Below are 20,311 nucleotides of genomic sequence, written 5' to 3' on the forward strand. Positions count from 1 at the left end.
TGAGCAGTTCTGAGCAAGCTGAACTGCAGGGGGCTGGAATAAATGACCCTTGGTGTACCTGCCAATGCTACAATTCTGTTATTGTAACCCTCAGACTACTTTGTCAGAGGCAATGGCTAGCAGTATGCCCACCATGAGATCATTGCCCATCCAGCCACAGCTAGAGCCTGTGCTGCAATACACAGTAAAGCAATGACGAACACACACATGCCTATGTGCAAACTCCCCTCCCACCTATTCATATAAAGCACACAAACACAGCAAGGGGAAATCCATTAAAGGGTCCAGGATGGCTGAAACTATCTGTTTTGCATAGTGTATGCCCAAATTTATTTGTAGCTGGTCACCCACCTAAGGTCAGGTCAGGCGACCCAAGCAGGACTGAACTCCTGCAAATCCAGGAGAACAGAACAGGTGCCACCACAAAGAAGACCCCCTGTCTGCTGCAGATTTAAATCTGAGTCCCAGGAAGGTTTTAAATGTTCTTAAAAAGGTGCTTAGAGTTGAACCTTTTTGCAAGTCTCTAGAGAGCCTTAGTGTGATTTTCAAGTCCCCTCCCCACAAAAAAACCCAGCAGCAGTGGGGAACACACATGAACACACACCACTCTCTCCTGCCATTTCCCTGTAGCCATTTTTCAGAATAAACATTACATGATGCTTTAAGCTTACTTTGGTTCCTGGAGGCAATCCCTCTAACTGAGCAGGTTTTTTAAATGTCCGGTGATGCTGAGATTTGTGATCCATTTTTTCTTTGCATGTCAAGAACTGGAGTCTACACTTGGTACAGCGATGTACTCCCTTTTTCTTTTTTAAAAAAAGAAAAATGTATTTAAGCCAAAACATACTGATGAAATGGATAATAGAAGCTTAATATTCCAGGAGGTTTCAAAAACATAAACAGTGCAAAAGTGATGAGCAGTGGCTGCAAGCAATAAAGGACTAACTGTATTCAGTATCAACAAAATCCTGTACTAAGTTATTGATAGAAAATAATCGCAAACAATTCACATTACACACCATCACATAAGGTTGTATCGAATGTGATGTTAAGTACACTTGTTCCACTAGTGAAATGTTTGCACCAAGGGAACCTTGCTGACCCAAAGAAGGCACCAAGTTACCAGCAATGCGCAGCATAGTGAGTTTCTACTAGCACAACTGTTGCACTGGATTCCTGTTAGGCAGGATTAAAACTCACAATCACACTAGCAGACACAGAATGTTGGATACAGCATATAGTTTCCAGCTCCTTAAACCAAACTTTTGCGAGAAAACAGTATAGGTTAAGGCACCATCCATTCCTACTATCAAACACTTCTTCCAAGTTCTGTCTGCCACCATCTCACCTTGGAAACATTTTTTTTAAAAAAACCCCTTTGCATTAGCCATATTCAACTTTAAATTGACATCTGGAGCTTTGTGAACGTAGCTGAACTTTTCTCAAGTATGCTAATGGTCAGCAAATGTTCACTGTGGAAAAGGCTCTAAGCTCTATTGTTATCATAACTTATAGAAGACCAGGGCTTTGGGGGGGGATTAACAATTTGCTGGCTACTAGTTGCATCTGCAGAGACATCTTACATCCCTCTTGCCTAGTGCTTATACTCCAAAGATTATCGAGTATTTTTACCTGGTGTCTCAGGAAATGATGCATATATGGTGCCCCAAGTTTAATAACTTTGAGGCAAAATGGGCACAGCAGGCTCTTTGTATTTTCATGAACAGATCGAAAGTGTTTTTCCACATCTGAAAATGCTGATGATCTGTAATTGCACACCTAGAATGGAAAAAGAGATGGACTGCCTTGAAGCAATATTCTTTAGAAACAAGTCTTTGACAAACAGCCATGCACAAGGGGGAGGATGCTCTGAGGTACCTGGCAGACGTAGGGCATCTCCCCAGGCTTGTGATTGTCCTTCATGTGCTGCAAAAGAACTTGCTCGGTTTCAAAAGATAGTTCACATATTTTACATAGAGCTAGAAAAGAGCAGAAACAAGAGGTGAACTTTTTTTTTCTTAATCGGAACCACGGCGGAAGACAAAGTAGATGGTGCCTATTAATCCAAGGACAGTTCTCAAGTCTTTTGGCAGCCTAATTTTTAAATCATGCTGTGGCAAAAATATTTGCCTATTACTTTGCTCCCAATGAAAAGTAGAAATGCTTTTAATCTGCAAAAGTCAAATATTTCTAACCATAATATCCCATATCTCTTTGGGCCGCTGCATGCCCATGCCCCAACTAGGGCAGAGTGCATGTGCCCCCACCATGACAAAATAGCACGGCTGCTGTCTAGACCAGGAGTTGTCAACCTGTTCCCTACTGCCCAGTAGTGGGCATTTCAGGATTCTAGGTGGGCGGGAGGGAGTTCTACAGCACGAGCTGAATCCTCCTCCCATTGAGCACTGGTGGGTGGTAAGGAAATTTTTACCACCAAGAAAGATGCATTAGTGGGTGGTAGGTATAAAAAGGTTGACAACCCCTGATCTAGACCAAGGGCTGCTGTACAAGACACAGCATCTGAGAAACTTACTCGATGACTCATGAGGGGTATGGCTGCTTTCAATGTGGCACTGGAGTTGGAAAGGAGTTGGAAACTGACGGTAGCAGTGCTGACAGGTGGTGTGACTTTCCCAACTCTCACTATTCTGTTTCTCCAGCTCCAAGTGATGCTTCATGTGGTTCATAAACCTGAGAGCGACACAAAGAACAGCTCAATAGACCACACTTTTTTAAAAACACAACAACAACCCATTAATGAATAAACTGGACAGGTGCTAAAGACACTGCCATAAACACATATTTAGCATATTATGTTTTTTTAAAATGCCCTTTAATGGACTGCCGTGCCTTCCTTTGTGCAAGCTCCTCAAACACGTGGAAGGAAATAGAGGGAAGTAGAAAAAACAGTAACCTAAAATAGGCTGCTATCACTATTTATCATTTCAAGCAGATTAGTGCAAGTGGGATCTCAAAGATTATAAATGAAAAATAGGGCAGCTTCTCCCGAGAAACACTGTCACTCCCCCATTCCCAGGGATTACATTTCTTCCTTATGAAAGGACTCCCAAAGATCAACTCTCAATCTCTAGTATGATCTTCAGACTGTTCTGAGTGTAGCATTAGGAAAACACCATTTTGTGAAAGAATGTAAAATCAGCTTTGCACAGAAAAACAAAAACAAAGGGGAAAAACACTACCTATAGATGTCTTACAGTGACACTGTGAGCTACACACTGGCCAACCCTGGGCCCAAAGTTCTTATCACACGTACATTTTTCAGGATATAAAAATACCTGATATTGCTTTTGAGAAGCTTCATGCAGCTGGCACACTTGAAGGTCGTATGTGTCTTCTGCTCCTGACGCACCTGCTGGACGTTACCCTCATGTTTGCCATAATAAAAGTCATTAACTAACATGATCAGTTTTCCTGTTTCAGTTTCAGCCATTTTAGTTGATGTCCCTGAACTGACTGTCTGGGTTATTCCCAGAAAGGTATGTGCCATATCTGGACAGCAATACTGAAAGAGAAGCAAGTTAAAGAACTAAACCATTTTCACTTTTAAAGAAAATAACTGAAGTATAGCCTAGAACCTAACAAAAATATGCTTGTAAACCCTCCCCTCCCAACCCCAAGACCTGATATTTTGAGCCCAGGTAAGCTGAATGTATGTAAGTGGGGCCAGAAGTTTTAACACATTTGTAACAAAGCAAGGGCCAAAGATTTCAGATAACTTCTAAGGAAACACACCTAGAATTGTGACGGTTTTTTTAACTTGAGATCAAGGGTACTTAATTCCACCCAAATGTGATTAGCATAAATACAAATTCCATAAACCATCTGTTATAAAAATGCATCTTTAGCTTACTATGCATTACATAACAGTGGCACCAGCTTTGACTTCTATGGGATGTACATATAAGGAAACAATGCAAAGAATCAAAAGCAACAACTGAGAAAATTTAAGGTCTCTTCATAATATACCGTATTTTTCGCTCTATAACACGCACCCGACCATAACACGCATGTAGTTTTTAGAGGAGGAAAATCCGTAGGCATGCCACCCGTAGGCATTTCCTCCATAACATGCACAGACATTTCCCCTTACTTTCTAGGAGGAAAAAAGTGAGTGTTATGGTGCAAAAAATACGGTATTTATAATGAAGCTGGAATGGTTTCAAGGGAAGGGGCTACTAAATAACAGATCCAAGCTGTACAGAATTCTGCACAGTTATACAATAAATCCTAGGCTTCTTTTTAACTCTGTACTAACAGGGCTAATACTAGTCAGCTTAATTTAATATGTATTTTCTCTAAGAGTTACAATATCCTTAATAACATACATAGAAACAAACATAGCAAACAGAAAATGCTGTAGCTGAACATTCTGCCATTTAAAGTGCTTTTCACACTGGGAAAACCACAATCAGCCATAAAAAATAATATGCAAAACGAGGTTATTTTTTAAAAGCAAAAATCATGATTCTCCCAAAGGGCAATGGTTGGCCTCCGGGAGAACAGAGTTCTTGGCTAGATGGGCCTTTGGCACGACTCAGCAGCCAGGCCCTTCTTCCATTCTTATTTATCATCTTGACAGCTATGCATGAAATTTGCTTTTGAAAGCGGATAATGTTCAAAGCACCACGGAACAGCAACTAGCTAGAACCATTACATGCTTAAGTATAATTAACTCTAAAGTTCTATCATCTTTAAAACGTATTAATACTCAATGCCACATCTATGATTTCATTTTGTTCCCCTTCCCTTGCCAAAACAGGCCCTTACCTTTATGTGATTTTTTAATGGCTCCAAAAGATTGAAATGAATATTACACTTTGGACATGCTTGTGGAAAAGGTGCTCCATGTTTAACATTGCTCGAAGCAATACCTGTAAAAAGGAAAAGTATACCCTATCATTTAATTATCACTTCTGAACAGACACTTTCTTCAAATTTACGATGTACCGCTTGAGTAACTATGACAAACATACAGAGTTCAGCAACAAAAGCAGATAAGATATATCACCAGTAACATTATAATTTGTTCTTTTTTTAAAAAAAAAAAAGTCTCATCTCTGTGTGCACATTCCTCAAAAGGCAACACGTAAGTCATTTGATAGCTTGCCTGTAACAAGCAAAACATTCCCCCAAGTGGCACAAGAACTGTAGTTTTGGTAAACGGAAAGAATCTTTTCTGTTGCAGGCTGTCAATGTGTTATCACTAATTAATGTAGATATGCAAAAGTAAACTAATTACTTTTTGGACTTATATTTATGCTTGACCTGCTGCTTCAAGAGCTCTTAGGTCGAACACAGCAATGCTTACATCCATGGGCCTTCTGAAAGGGTGATAATTTTGAGAGAATAATTGCATTCTATATGCTATCAAAATCAGTTGCTGTGTTCCAAGACTCTTAAAATTGTAAGTATTTTTACACTTTATATTCTCTGGGTGCTTTGCAAAAATAAATCAATTAGAATATAAACACAAAAACTAGAAATTACTAAAAGGCACAAAATCATAAAAACGGTATAAAACAGTTGACAGGATTAAAGTGCAATCCTTAAAGCTTGGTAAGATGGGTAGATACAAAGCAACTCCTTGCAAAGAGAAGGATTCACAAAGAGAGGTTTAACATGGGCAGGGCGAGGGGGCAATTGCCCCAACACACATTTCAGAGGTGCTTCCAGGTACCCCCGAGACAGGTTCCCTCATTAATGCAAACCCCGCAAGTGTCCCTTGTCCCTCTCCTCACTCTGTGCCTGGACCAGCAAAGAGGTTCCTACTGCTCAGTTCTGCAAGGGTTAATAGCAGCAGAAGAGCTGTCATTCCTAGAGCTGTCATTCCTAGAGCTGAAGGGAAGGCTGCAAGCGTTCTGCAAGGAGCTTCTGTTCTCTGTCTTGCTTTCCCTGTGCTTCCTCACAAAGTCATGGAGGCAGGTAATTTGGGGGGGGGGGGCGGGGATATGCCAGATCAAGGGGCAGAATCAGAGCAGGGTGCTGTGAGAAAGTGAGGCAAATGGGTGGCAGCAACTTCCCACCCTGAGCAAATAAAAGGCAACAGTAGGGGAAGCAGGTGGTGGGAGCGACGCTGCTGCCCTGCATTGAATGGCCGCTGCCCTCACTCTCTTCTCTTCAAACAAACCTGAGTGAACAACACTCAGTTTCCCCTGAAGCTTAATAAATATATAAATGCAGGAGAGTCCTTCACTAACCTGCTAAAACTAATGGTACAATCCTGCCTATCTTCAATCGAAAACCATTACTGAAACAGCAAGCCTGTGTTTGCTCTTTTTTAAAAAAGAAACCTAACCATAGCAAATCCTCAAGTATAAATCTGTGTGGAGAAAGAAAAGCTCTATGCTGCGTGGCTAGCAGTCAAAACTTTGCCACTTCCCTTCCTCTTTCCCACCACCCCATCTCTCTTTCTGCTCTGCAGCTTGGTGGAATACTGGCTTTTGCTCAGTACCAAATTTGTCTATTTCCAGCATGGCCTAAATTTAAAATGTTTCAATCTAAGCCCTGATGTTTCACCCTTAGTTTAATTGAAAATCACCCTGCATTGTGCACCTTCAAACAACACTCTTATGCAAGCATATTTCTCTCATTGCTTTTCTGTACTCTGGATGCGAATGCAAGGTAAGCATATTAGGGACACAGCCAACATTTGTGGGGGGTGTACTCTAGGCAAAATGGCCACCTTATACCCGGAGTTCCCAATGTGGCACCATGTCAACCTCATACAGCTCCTTGGGGCACGTCCAGGCCCTTTGCCCTCCCATATTTAATTTTTTTTAGAGTTGCTTTTTCAGCTGAGGATGGTGCTGAGGTGACTGTAAAGTGACATACAGGCCACCAGCAACCCCCTCCCACAAAGAAGTTTTTAAAGTAAATTATTTTAATGCTCCCATCTGTGATTCAGGGAGTGGTCACCGAGAGCTGCTTACCGCTGGGTCCTCACAGGTTCTGTTCACAAGAGCTCAGGGTGTGCACCGCCTGGCGTACACCCCAGCTGTCCAGTCCACCAAGGGGGTGCAACACTTGTCCCGCCCTGGGGGCTAGAAACCCATGCTACGCCATTGGATCCCCAGTTGGGCTGCCCTCTCCGTGGAAGCCTCCCACCTTTGCCTGGGGCAAGGGAGTGGTACCTGCCTGTCTCTGGCTTCCTAAGTCCAATGCCCCAGGTTTCTACACCTACATTACATGTTCTCTCATTGTTCTAGAAAGTTAATCTTACATTTTTAAACAGTCACCCTTTGCACCACAAATTGTGGAATTCTGCACCAATGCACCGCGTAATGACACTTAATTTTTCCTGTAAAGACCATCTGTTCTGTTTTTAAAAAACATTTCTGATATATCTCTTCATGAAAATGCTGTAACAGCTGGGACAATAAGACGATTCCCTACCTTTCTGAAGCAATGATGTGTCATTTGGAGATATAACTGAAAGCGAATCACTTCCAGAAACTGCCTCATCAGCCTTGGCCTTTTTTGGATTAATAATGTGAGCTTCAGAAGTGGAAGGACGCTTGGACAGGCCTACAAATAGTTTTGAAAATTAAGTAAGTCTTAATTTAATATACTATTGCTAAAACCAACCCAAGCAAGCCTTGACTTGTTTTCTTCTCCAATACTCTGATTCCAGCTGCTTCAAGCTGCGGAGTCCTTCAAGGTATGGTAGAATTAGGAGGATCACTGCCTTTGTGGAGGAGTCAAAGTCCTCTAACCTTGACTAACTTATCTTAGAGGAGGAAATCAGTATCCCAGAAATGAGTACAATCGTCAACAAAAATGGCACAACCCATAAAACCGTATTTTGCAAGGTCACTGTGAGCAGAGTTATCAAGTTGTAACAACTGTGCAAAATGTTATTTGTTTGAATTAATTAAATTTGATTGTTTTATTAGCTTTAGGACATACATGCCATTCAGCATCAGTAGACGTATCAAGAGTTTATTCAAGACAGAAGCACGTAATTTGGTAAACTGTTATTTTTACTGAGCAGGCACTAGCGGATGATTTAAAAGATCACAATGCAATGCAAGAGAACAAGGAAAGGAGGAAACAAGGCTTCAAGAACATTGATCCAAAGCTTTTTAGGAATTTAAAAGTGAAAACCAGCATCTTGAATCATAACCAGTTAACGTGCTAGTTCACTGACATGTGCTCCACCCACTACCCCACTGTGAGAAAGCCTGCTACATTCAACTCTAGCTGAAGTTTCTGACTAGTCCAAGGCTGTCCAAGGCAAAGGGCATTGCAAGGTTTTGGAGGCTATCACCAGGTGAAAGTCTGCTGTGATCCGAGCTTTACAAAGAGATATGCACTTTTCCCACCAGACAAAAGTTGGTGCAGCTGCTCCTACCCAGTGGCAGAACAACCTGCTCCAGCACCCAGAACGGTGCTCGTCCGAGGTGTTGCCGATTGCGTGTCGGCATTTTGACACCCCCCCCCTTTTGGAATGGCACCCGGAGCGGACCGCCCCACCCCCACCCCGGAACGCCCCTGCTCCTACCCACTGAAACAATCCAGTAACAAATTCAGGAGCTCCTCATGCTTTCAAGAAGGCCCAGAAGGGCTGAATCCAGTTAATCCAGTAACCATGATTATTTCAGCCTCCACCAGTAGGCCCATATCAAGTTCTCAGCCATGTCTAGAATTCAAAGCAGTACTGAGGTTGCAGGAGCCTGCCTTACTGTTGCTGTTGTTGTTAAATTTATATACCACCCTTTGAGTTTCACAGGGTTGTTTACAGTATAAAAATACAAAATACACAACATAATAACAAACTAAACAAAAACCCCTACAGTTTAAAAGGCTGCAGGCTGCTTAATTAGCCAACGGCCTGGGCGAAGAGGAATGTTTTTGCCTGGTGCCGAAAGATACGTAACGAAGGTGCCAGGTGAGCCTTCACAAACGGGGAGCTGCTTCAGAAAAAAATGTATTGTGTTGTTGCCCCCCCCCAGACCTCCCCATGGAGGAGGCACACAAAGAAGGGCCTCAGATGCAGTGTTAGAAACTCAGATATACAATCTAATTGCCAAATGGTACCTTAAACCAGTGCCAATGCAGAATGACCAGCAAGGGTCTCCTTAAAAGATCTTAAAATATCAGCTGGGTCTGTACCAGGGCAAGAGAGGGATTCTGCTAGATACAGTGATCCCAAGTTGTTTACAACTTTAAATGTTTGTACTAAAACCTTGAACTTGGCTTAGTAGCTAATAGGTGCCCAGTTCAGATTTTTCACACTGGTGTAATATGCGTAAACCTGGAGGTCTCATTGAGCTGCTGCATTTTGCACTCGATGTAGTTTCCAAGTCAGGCACAAAAGTAGCCCTGCATACAGTGCTTCTGCAGTGGTCTAATTGTGATGTTACTAATGCATGGACTACTGCAGTAAAGCTATCACTATCTAGCACTATCTAGTTCACCTGGGCCTCTAGTAAAAGCAATGGATCCAGGAGCACTCCCAAAGGATGCACCTGCTCCTTCAGAGAGTGCAACTCCATCCAAACAGGTATATAACTTAATGCCTGGACCTGGGAACCGCCCTTCCATATGGTCTCCACCTTATTAGATCCAGCTGCAGCCTCTGGATGCAGCCCTCTTCCAACCCATGCACAGCGTCTCCTGATATAGAAGTTCTAGAGAAATGGAGCTGACCATCATCAACATAATGGTGACATCTTCTCCCAAATGCTATAGCTATTAAATTGCCCTGTGGACAAAATTGTGCCCTACAGCACCACACAAATCAACTGCCAAGGGGCCAGGACACAGCCACCCAATACTACTCTCTGGAACCAACCCTGTAGGAGTGAAACTGCCATAAAACGGCTCCTAACACATGGAGATAGTGCAGGAGGATGTCACTGTAAAGTCAAGGATCCCAAAAGCCACTCAGTGATGCAGAAGATTCCACAGGGTTGAACTCTCGCTATTCCTCCTCCAAAGAAAGTCATCCATCAAGACAGCCAAGGTCGATTCTGTCTCAAAACAATGCATGAACCCAGACTGGTGACCAGGAGGTAGTTAGAATAAACCTCTGGGCCCAGGATGGTTTTTTTCCAGGACTGGATGCACCACCACCACCTTCAAGGTTTTTCCTCAGTAGTTTGCATTCAGAAGCATGCTGTCTCTAATTCTGAAGGTGAAATATAGCCATTATTACAAGGAGCTTACATGGCTGAATGCTCCTCAACAAATAAAATAAAAACTAAATTATCACCATGTAGAAAACTGGCCACTTAGGAAGTCTGGTTCTAATCTGGCCTTCCTCAAAGTCCCCCCCCCCCCATATGGAAGAGCCATCAGTTATGAGAAGTCTGCAGGTGGAGGTTTGCACGGTTTAGCATCTCAGTTGGAGCTACGCAAGCAGCAGGCAAGTATAATAAACTTAGAATGACGTATCAGTAGCACGCTAGCAAAGAAATAAATACTCACATGTGACTGCATATATATATGGTGCTGGGAAATAAATAAATAAATAAATAGAATCACACCGGGAAATGGCAGGAGAGTCCTTGTGGCTCATGAGGAAAGCCTCCCCGGAGCCAGAGGAGGACGTCAGTGAAGGCAGATGAAGCCCTCAAAAGACCTAAGGTGAAGCGGGGCTTTGTTCAGGCTGCTCAGCCTCCCTGCCTAACAGCTGATGTTTGGCGAACCGCAGCAGCTGCCACCCGCCACTTTCCCACGCGTCCTCTTACTGGCCCCAGAGCTTCAACTCTAATTGAAGAGAGAGTTGCATGGAAAGAGCTGTAGAGCAGGGGGAAATAGGCATTTAGAGGCTTTTTAGAGGGTGCTCCCCAATTTATGCGATTTCATTTATGTGTGTGGGCACCTGGAACATAACCTCTGTAAGGAGGGGGCTGCAAAGCTGAGGAAGAAGTCTAAAATAAAGATGCCTTATGTTCAAAAACCTTGCAGACAATGCATATCAGAAGACCAGCAACTCCATCATCAAAACGCCTCTTCAAGAATACAGTCAGGTGCCAGAATAAGGATTTCAATGTCTGTTTTTATATTAGTTATACTTATAGAGGCTCAAGCAATCCTCTTTACTTCGAGGATCATTACATCTATGTCCAATAACCCTTAATTTGTCATTATGATCCTAGTGCACCAAATGTATGCACAATTTAAAAAGCGCCTCTCCTCTCCTCCCAAAAAACAGGAAAACACATTTTATTGGTTGTTTTGGCAATGCTTCTTTTTTCTTTTTATTATAGATTTGCTTTTAATGATATGAATAATAAACTTTGAAAATGTACTAGTCATACCTGTTGTAGTCACTGCAGATCCACTCTGGCACTGAGTTACTCCTGGATTTTGCCTTAAACCGAAAGCTACAGGCAAAGGATTATTTGGTATAACCTGCAAAGAATTTGTTAATTAGCTCAGCTGTAATATTCCAATTAGTAATCTCTTTTTGGGTTATCTTTTCAAAAGCATAAATTCAGTAGGGTTTTAAAAATAATCCAAAGTAATTAGGAATGTTTGTGTTTGATAGGTAAATCAACCAAATCCAAATCTAACTAAATATGTCACCCAATTTCTGCAAAGAAATATTTTCCTTTCTGCAGAAATCTGTACAAATCACAGCTTGTATTCTAAGATTCAGTCAGAAACTTGCCTTGTCCTTCATTCTTATATCCTGATGCATTACTGCCCTGGATCTTTGTTCATTCATCGATAGTCCAATGGTCCCATATGCCAGATGGCATCCTTCTATACATAAAATACTTTACTGATAACCCTGAAGAATGGCAACTACCGAAACAATAGATTAGACAAACCTAACTAGATTGATCAGTCCTGGGAAGGGGAGGGGGGGAAAGAGTTGGGATTTCATTTTTTGTTTTTTTCTCTTTTTTGTAATGGGGGTGTGTGTGTGTATACACACACACTCCAATGGGACCTCTCTTACTTCCCTTCTTAGAACTCATTGCTTCCAATAAGTCTTTGGCAAAACCTCTTAATTCTCATATCCAATGTAACTTAGTCTGCAAATTAAACCAAACATTTGCAACTGAAAGGAATGAAAATCTACCTATAAAATGCAGGGAGCACATCTTTGAAAGGAGGCAAACATTTAATTTTTGCCTCCTTTGCGGGTGGCGCTGTGTGTAAAACCTCAGTGCCTAGGACTTGCCGATCGTATGGTCAGCGGTTCGAATCCCCGCGGCGGGGTGAGCTCCCGTCTTTCGGTCCCAGCTCCTGCCCACCTAGCAGTTCTAAAGCACCCCTAAGTGCAAGTAAATAGGTACCGCTTTATAGCGGGAAGGTAAACGGCGTTTCCGTGTGCTGCGCTGGTGCTGGCTCGCCAGAGCAGCTTCGTCACGCTGGCCACGTGACCCGGAAGTGTCTGCGGACAGCGCTGGCTCCCGGCCTCTTAAGTGAGATGAGCGCACAACCCTAGAGTCGGACACAACTGGCCCGTACGGGCAGGGGTACCTCACTAGCTCTGCAATTTAGGATCAGGGAGGAGTGAAGAATGTGCCATGGACTCTTGAAACTTTGGTTTCAGATGATGCATGCTCATGGCAGAGAAGATACAGTGGTACCTCGCAAGACGAATGCCTTGCAAGACGAAAAACCCGCAAGACGAAAGAGTTTTCTGTTTTTTGAGTCGTTCCGCAAGACGAATTTCCCTATGGGCTTGCTTCGCAAGACGAAGCAAGTTTGTTTCCTTTTTCTTAAAGCCGCTAAGCCGTTAATAGCTGTGCTTCACAAGACGAAAAAACTGCAAGACGAAGAGACTCGCAGAACGGATTAATTTCGTCTTGCGAGGCACCACTGTATCATATTATAGGACATCTCCCTCCTATGCAAAAGAAAAAAGGAGGGGGGAATGCCATCTGCAATTTTTATGAGAACTTGTAATGATTTGTTTGCTTTTAAATTGGCAGTCTGAGCTCTTTAAGTCAATTAAATGTTTTAATTAATTAAACATTGCAACTCTAAAATCTATAAAAGTCAAAGAGAAGGAAACTACAGTCCTCGAGAAGACTCTAATTCCCATCAGCCTCAGTCAGCATGACTAATTGTTAAGAGATGATAGGATACAGGCCATATGAATAGTCATTACTATTATAAGAACATTAAAGAATTTTGTTTTAAAAGTCTTGAAGAGTTCAACCTTTGATCAGTTTGTTTTCCCAAATTACTCTTACTGAACATGCTAATTTTCAGGCAAAGCTATGCTGTGTAAGCAAAACCAAATGACTTTCAGAGCCCTTAATAAGTACTAAGTTATGTCAGCACTGTTCAGTTAAATAAAAGAAAACCCCTCTTAGAGTAAAATAAAAGGGTCAATTCTCACCCGATTTAATGATACCGGTTGGGCTGTTACTGTGGCCACTGGCCTGGATGGAGACTGAGCCATTACAGGTATGCCAAGGTTCCTTGCTAATGATTGAGTGGTGGCAGATCTATTGATAGGCTGAGATATTCCAGTGCTTGCCTTGGCTGCTTCCTGCAGAGAGGAACACGCAGAAAGAGGTCTCTGCAAGACCTGAGAGGTTCCTGAAACGTTACTGACCCTTGGCTGAGGCTGAACAGCTAGAGTACTAGTGACGGGTCTTGTTGCAGAGGGAAACCCTGGAGAAACAGCCACAGCACCTGCCACAAAGAATTATGAAATATATTAAACTCCACCACATTCAGACTATAAGGAGTTCAGTTTTACAAAGTCACCAGATTGAGTACATCAGAATACCTCTTTTTGGTGCACCATTCTGCATTCCAATCCGTGGTGAACTGGGATTGACTCTGTTCAATATATCTGTTTAAAAGTGAGAGTTGTTTAAGTCTGTTAATTAGTTCAACTAGAAAGTAAGGAGATGTAAAATATACTTGTGTGAACATATGGAAGAGAATGCAAACAAATCAAGCTACTCCTCACCATGAGGTTACAGCAATTCTAAAATAAGTACCCAAATGTTTGGCAATCTTCACACAAGTAAAGCCAGTTGCTAAATTCCTTTCAAATACCCCCTAAGAATGAAGCAGGACAATCACAGCCATGTCCTCTTCAGTAAGCCTGTCTAATTAAAGTATCTTTATCTTGCAGTTTTTACTACACACACACATACAACTATGAAGTTGGGTTTCCCAAAACATCTCCAACACTTGGTAAAAAATTAAAACTTGTATGAGCAAGTCATTCATTAAAATGGGATCCCAGGAGCTTGGATTGTGCTAGTTGTGTAAGCCTTTATCTTAACTGTCAAAATAAGGGTGCAACTGCACACTTAATTAAAAGTAAATTATGTTGAAGTCAGAAATATGGACATGATCAGGTTCCAATCATCCACTGAGTTACAGAGAAAAGCAAAATCATTTTGGTAGTTGTTCAGAAATCACTTATTTTGGGGCACTCTTCATTTATAACAAGGTGCCAGAAAACCCTCAACTGGAACAGAAGCATTCAATAAGACATATCACTAAGAGCAGTATTTTTCAAAAAATGTCACCTTACAGGTATTGGATGGTTTAGAGCTCAGGATCTCCCCGACAAATATGGGTTCATCGTCATCATCATCCACAACAATTGGTTTCACTTTCTGTTGCCATGGCTCAAGCTCTTCCTCTTCGCATTCCATAAATAGCTCTGCCATCATGGAACTAGATGACAAATAATAGTTTTGTGTAAACCACTTAGAGGTTTTATGTAAACCACTTGGAGGTTCTAATGATTAAGAGGTATATAAACCATGTAAAATAAAACAAAACATATTAATAAACAATACAAAAATAATTAAGAAGATTAATAACCACGAGATTAAGCGCATGCCTCTTGAAGGCAAGTGCAACTCCATCTAGAACAATCTGCCCAAATCCCAGAACCAGGAAATAGCCACCCACAAGGCCTCTGTAATGTCAAAATTCGCCCCCCTCCCAGCTTACTGGTCCTCATCCAGCCAACCACTGAATCCAAGCACCAGTGCAGGGCTTACATAGTCACACCCAGCTCAGATTTTGAAGAGAAATAGAGATGGGCCTATTGATGCAAATTGATGGCACCACACTCTCAATCTCCTAATGATGCTCCAAACACATTCATATAGATGTTGGAACAGCTCTGGGGTCAAAATGATACCCACAGAGCAACTGCCAAGGAGATGAAGTGCAGCAACCCGATGCCACCCACTGAAACTGTCCTATAGGTAGCAGTGGAACCAGTGTAACACCACCCCCAACCCAAAACCCAGTCTAAGATATCGCAGTCAATGGTATCAAAAGGTACCACAAGATCTGGACAGAAGCAAGAGGGTTGTACATTTCCCCCCCCCCCCAAATATTATTCATTAGGGCAACCAAGGCTAACACAGTCTTGAAACCAGGATTATTAAACTGCAATAGATTAAGGCAACAAGTTTCCTGCTCAAGTACCTTCCCAAAAAAGAGTGTATTTGTGACAGGGTTGTGGTGATCATAAACTTCTGCAGCCAGGGTATTCTGTTTCTTTCCAGAAGCAGCCTTGCTATCTCCTCATTTCACAAATTATATATCGTCTCTGCCTCAGGTAAGTAAGAGCAGGTTTATCACAACAAATACTCTACTGTAGAGCTTAAGGCTTAATAACTGTATGTTGACAAGCCATACTTTGGAACATAGGAAGCTGCCTTATACACAATCAGATCACTGGTCCATCTAAATTCTGTATTGTCTACACCGCATGGCAACAGCTTTCCAGGATTTCAGACACAGGACTTCTCTAACTACTGATTCCAGGGATTGAAACAGCTGAACACAAACCTTACACACAACAAATGAGTAATGGTCCCTTGAAAAACACTCAGGTGGGCAGGGCAGTTTGCATGCAGCAAAGAGAAGGCTAAACAGAAAGGTAGTGAAATCTCTTTGTAGCAGAGGTCCAGCAAATCTAAACAAGGCAGTCAGCTGAATTAAATTCTTCAACAGAAGTAAAATCAGAACATATTTAATAATTATTGTTACAAAAGTTGAGTGCCTCCCCCCCTCTCTGCTGAGCAGTGGCAAGAGCCCATGGGGTTCTAGGAACTCACCCAGGATCCCACAGGTGGATCCCAGTCTCTCTTCTTCCTCCTCCTCCTCCCCAGAACCTCTTGCTACCAGATTCCCTTTTCCTTTTCCTCAAATACAGAGTTACCATGGCAACCTTCCTTACCCCAGTCTCTGTTTGCATCTCAGAGCAGGGGGGAAGGACAATCATTTTGCATTGCCAATGACCCTCAATTGTTTCTTAATGGCCTTAGCTTGGCCAGGTTCCTCTGCAGCTTGTATTTCTCCCTTCACATCCCAAATAATCAAAATCCTAACATTTATTAATTTCTAGGGTTTAGGGGGTGGGGTTCCACTCCCAAATCTATATTATTTTAGTAGCACCCAAGGCAGCCAATGGCAGGAATGATTTTAAATTACAATAAAACAATTTTAAATGAAGTAAAGTTTTTATCAAAGTCAACAGTTACTTAATGAAAGCTTGAGATAAATAAAGCTGAGAACATCTGAAAACATAACTACAGTCAGGAAAGAAGATTCCTAAATGAAACTGAACAATTTTGTGATTTTCTGTTAAATCCATTACTCCAGCACGGTGGAAACATCTTTTAAGGTAATAGCTGATGCGGTGGGATCAGTGCTCGGAAAGCAACAGTAATCTAAAGAAAGCAAACAGCCACCACCACCACAGTTTGCTCTGTTGGTCCACTGTAACAACATACCATCTCTGTTAGAACTCACAACACAGTGTAAAAATCTAAGAGTTGCAGAACTCTTCTATCTAGATTTTTTTAAATGGAAAAAAAAAGTTTAGCTAAAATAACTGCACTAAGCTCCTCTCTACAACTTTCTAAAAATGGCAATGGAGGAATCCTTAACATTATGTTTAACATTGTGTGTAAGGTATTAGGATTTCAGGTTACGCAGGAGCTAAAAATATAAGAACCGCTAGTTAGCTTTGTCCGTCCTTTTGCTATCACTGACTAGAGCATACAAATCACATAAGGCAAAACAAAGTGCAACTGTTACATTACAAATGTTAACATCCTTCTTAAACAATGTAATGTGAACTTCTTTGTTTTGGATCAAGTGTTCTGTGTGCATTTTTTAAAAATATATTTTTTTCCATATAAGCAGCACAGTGCTATATCTCCCTAAGTGCTCTGTCTTACAAATGATGGGAGAGTTCCAATTAGTGCTAGAAAGCTGCCTTCAATGATCTGACTATTGAAGGTCTGACAGGCTACCCTATTATTACAAACTACCTTACTGAGAGACTTTCTTTAAAAACAATCACACACACACACACACTCATTCAATATTCAGTCTGTTACAGTTACACAATAAAAGTAACCTAAGGCTCCAGTCCTGTTTACTAGGCCTCTCCAAATGCTTGTCTTTCAATGTTTTGGACTACATCTCCCATCAGTCCTTGACAGTATGGCCAATGGTCAAGGATGATGGGAATTTTAGTCCAGCAGCATCTGTAGAACCACATGTTTCCCAGTCCCAAATAAAACATTACTGACTGAAAACAGCAAAGTGTGTTTTCAGATAGAGTCAGATAGTTATGTCTGAACTGGACCAATTTTAAACAGTTCTGCTTTAGCAATAAAATAACATTTCCAATCAGTAACTTGAATGTCTTAAGACTGTAAGGTGTTTTGTTTGTATGTATGTGCTCAGTTTAACTTCAACTCCTTAGTTCTTGTGAGGGTGCCACCAGCAGACTCAATGTTTTGTTCGAATATCTTCAGATTTAAGATGAAAATGGATTTCATACAGCTGGTAGTGTATGAGAAGAAACAGGCCCTCCATTTTTTTTTCACATAAGAGAAAGGTTATTCCAAGATGATTTCTATAATAATCTTATGTTAATACCTCAGGATTTTTAAATATTGCCTTTGAAATATTGAATTTCCTTTCGTATTTATAAATAGTGTTGGTCATTTGTTATGCAATTTTAAAGCTTTATTGTGTTTCAATGATTTTAATGTATACTGACTTGGTTGTTTTACGAGTTACCGGTTTATAAATATTCTTATAAATAAAACTAATTTTCAGAAGATATTTGATTAAGCAACAAACAGAATGGAAGGATATGGGCATAATGCTTGTTCCACGTTTAATAAAGTCTAGTGTAAAGGCCAAGAGAAGTAACAAGACCACTCCATTTCCTCTTGTCACGCCCCACCTAGAGTACTGTGTCCAGTTTTGGACATCACAATTAAAGGCCACTGGCAAGTTAGAATGTGTGCAGAGGATGGTGGCCAACAAGCTCAAGGGTATGGAAACCAAGCCTTATGAGGAATTGTTGAGGGACTTGCATATGTTTAGCCTAGAGAAGACAGAGGTGGTATGATCGCCATCTTCAAATATCTAGAAGACTGTCACATGAAAGATGAAGCAAGCCTTGTTTTCAGTTGCTGCAGAGGGTAGAACACACACCAGTGGATTCAAATTACAAGAGAGGAGATTCAGAATAAACATTAGGAACTGCCTGAGCTGTTTGACAGTGGACCAGACTACCTTGGAAGATGGTGGGCTCTCCTTCGTTGGAGGTTCTTAAAACAGGTGGATGACCATCTGCCAGAGATTCTTCAGCTGTGATTCCTGTGTTGCAGGGAGTTGGACAAGATGACACTGTGGGTCTCCTCCAACTGTACAAATATATGATTCTACAAATCCTATTTATTGAACTGAGATGGCTACAAACTGTTGTCTATCCTGGGATCACCTTGAAGAAGTAGTGTTGCAAGTGTAGCAGCCCTGCACAGATCATCCCGGGAGAGCTGAAAGCTTGTTCCTGGCCTTTATTTACTCACCACCACCACCCCCCTTTCCCAGGAAAGTCTGCTACGAAAAACAACATACACGTGTAACTAACCCACTTCCAACAGCACATTATTCAACAAGAGCAGACCTGTTTTAACCCCTCACCCTTCTCCATCAAACTAAGGCTCCCTGCTGCTTTTGCTACAGCAGACTCAGCAAGCCTTTCTTCAAGTTCCTCCTGGGACAAGGTCTCCTGGAGCAGCCAGAACCGGTACATGGGCCGGAGGGGGGGGCTGGCCCTGAGGAGGGAAAAGGCCCTGCGCGCAGAAAGCTAGCCGCTTCCTTCCAAGCACACCTGAATGCCCTTTGTGTGAAAGCGGTGCAGCCCCGACCTGCCTTGGGTCTGGGCCCGAGATGCTGCCGATGCTGCGCGGAGGGCCGCCGCCCCCCTTCCCCCGGGGCTCCAGCCGTCTCCCCATCCCCAGAGAGGGAGCTTCCCGCCAAACCAGGCCCAGCCCTCGCCCGCCTCCCCTCGCCGGCCGCTGGGCCCCCCCTCGCCAGGCGAAACCCAGGCCCGTTCAGGCCGCACTCTGCACAGCCGCCCCGCAGGCCCGCCGAGGAGGAGGCGGCGGCGGCGAGCTGGCCTGCCTAAGCCACGGGGTCACCGCCAGGCCGGGCTTCCCTCCCAGCCAAGATGGCGGCGGCGGCGGCGGCGGCGGTCTCGTAGGCAACAATCCCTCCTGAGGGACCACCGTGAGGAAGAGCAGGCCCGGGCCGGGCGGGAAGGGGCTTACCGTGCTGCGCCTGAGGAAGGAGGACGAGCAGGGCGGGCGGAGGGGAGGCGGCGCGCGGGCCGCCCGGGAGGGTGGAGGAAAGAGCGGGGCAGGCCGAGCCTGTGGAGGCGCCGCGGCAGCAGCGACGATGGCGGCAGCAGCAGCAGCAGCAGCGCCGCCTCCAACTCCTCCTCCTCCGCGGCCTCCTGGCGGCGGGCGCGCGAGGGGCGTGGCGTGAGGCCGCCGGGCCGCCCTCCGCTCCCCTCAGGGCGGCCGCAGTCCCTGGCGAGGGCGGAGGCAGCTCCGGGTACCAGCCGCTGGGAGAGGCGAGGAGGGCGGCCCTCCCTCCTTTCCCCCTCGGAGGCCGAATAACGCGAGAGGAAGGCGCTGTCGTCGCAGCGCGGAGGGTTTTAGGCTGCGGAACTGGCCGCCACAAGACGGGGGAAGTGGGGCGCGTCAAGCGGTGCCGGATTTACGTATAAGCTAAACAAGCTATAGCCTAGGGCCTCACTCTCTTCGGGACCCCAAAAAATTTTGAAGGGGGAAAACTGGATGTACATTTCCAAAATATAAGATAAAAAACAATAAAACCTACATACAGCAACAGTGTTTGTGTTGTGTAGGCTCCTATGATGTAAGTCATGGGCCCCGCCTGCTAGCCTGCTCCCTAAAATATCACTAGTTTGCTCATTTCTATATACAGTATAGGGTGCCTACATTCTGCATGGACTGGTTGCATAGCAACATGTGCAAATGGCTTTAGATACCTATTA

General features: G+C 43.2%; 1 protein-coding gene and 1 long non-coding RNA gene across 8 annotated transcripts in view; both read right to left on the reverse strand.

Annotated features, from left to right (window-relative positions):
- Positions 1-19,958, reverse strand: part of ZNF280D (zinc finger protein 280D) — a 32,544-nt gene extending 12,586 nt beyond the window's left edge. The window contains exons 1-14 of one of the 7 annotated variants that reach the window (XM_083475539.1): positions 19,560-19,890; positions 18,520-18,603; positions 14,486-14,631; positions 13,724-13,789; positions 13,328-13,626; positions 11,286-11,379; positions 10,450-10,473; positions 7,414-7,545; positions 4,789-4,892; positions 3,297-3,523; positions 2,534-2,691; positions 1,879-1,979; positions 1,633-1,779; positions 672-806 (exon numbers count right to left, since the gene is read on the reverse strand). In XM_083475539.1, the coding sequence (XP_083331665.1) occupies positions 672-806; positions 1,633-1,779; positions 1,879-1,979; positions 2,534-2,691; positions 3,297-3,523; positions 4,789-4,892; positions 7,414-7,545; positions 10,450-10,473; positions 11,286-11,379; positions 13,328-13,626; positions 13,724-13,789; positions 14,486-14,627 (1,629 nt within the window). In that variant the 5' untranslated portion in view covers positions 14,628-14,631; positions 18,520-18,603; positions 19,560-19,890. Of the gene's footprint in view, positions 1-671; positions 807-1,632; positions 1,780-1,878; positions 1,980-2,533; positions 2,692-3,296; positions 3,524-4,788; positions 4,893-7,413; positions 7,546-10,449; positions 10,474-11,285; positions 11,380-13,327; positions 13,627-13,723; positions 13,790-14,480; positions 14,632-18,519; positions 18,651-19,559 lie in introns of those variants that run through there. The other 6 variants (XM_083475540.1, XM_083475541.1, XM_083475538.1 and 3 more) reach the window with 6 other exon arrangements.
- Positions 1-20,311, reverse strand: part of LOC310693676 — a 111,289-nt gene that overhangs the window by 37,214 nt on the left and 53,764 nt on the right. The window lies entirely within an intron of this gene.

This window comes from Podarcis liolepis (assembly GCF_965112155.1).
Source record: "Podarcis liolepis genome assembly, chromosome: 14".
Classification (NCBI taxonomy): domain Eukaryota; kingdom Metazoa; phylum Chordata; class Lepidosauria; order Squamata; family Lacertidae; genus Podarcis; species Podarcis liolepis.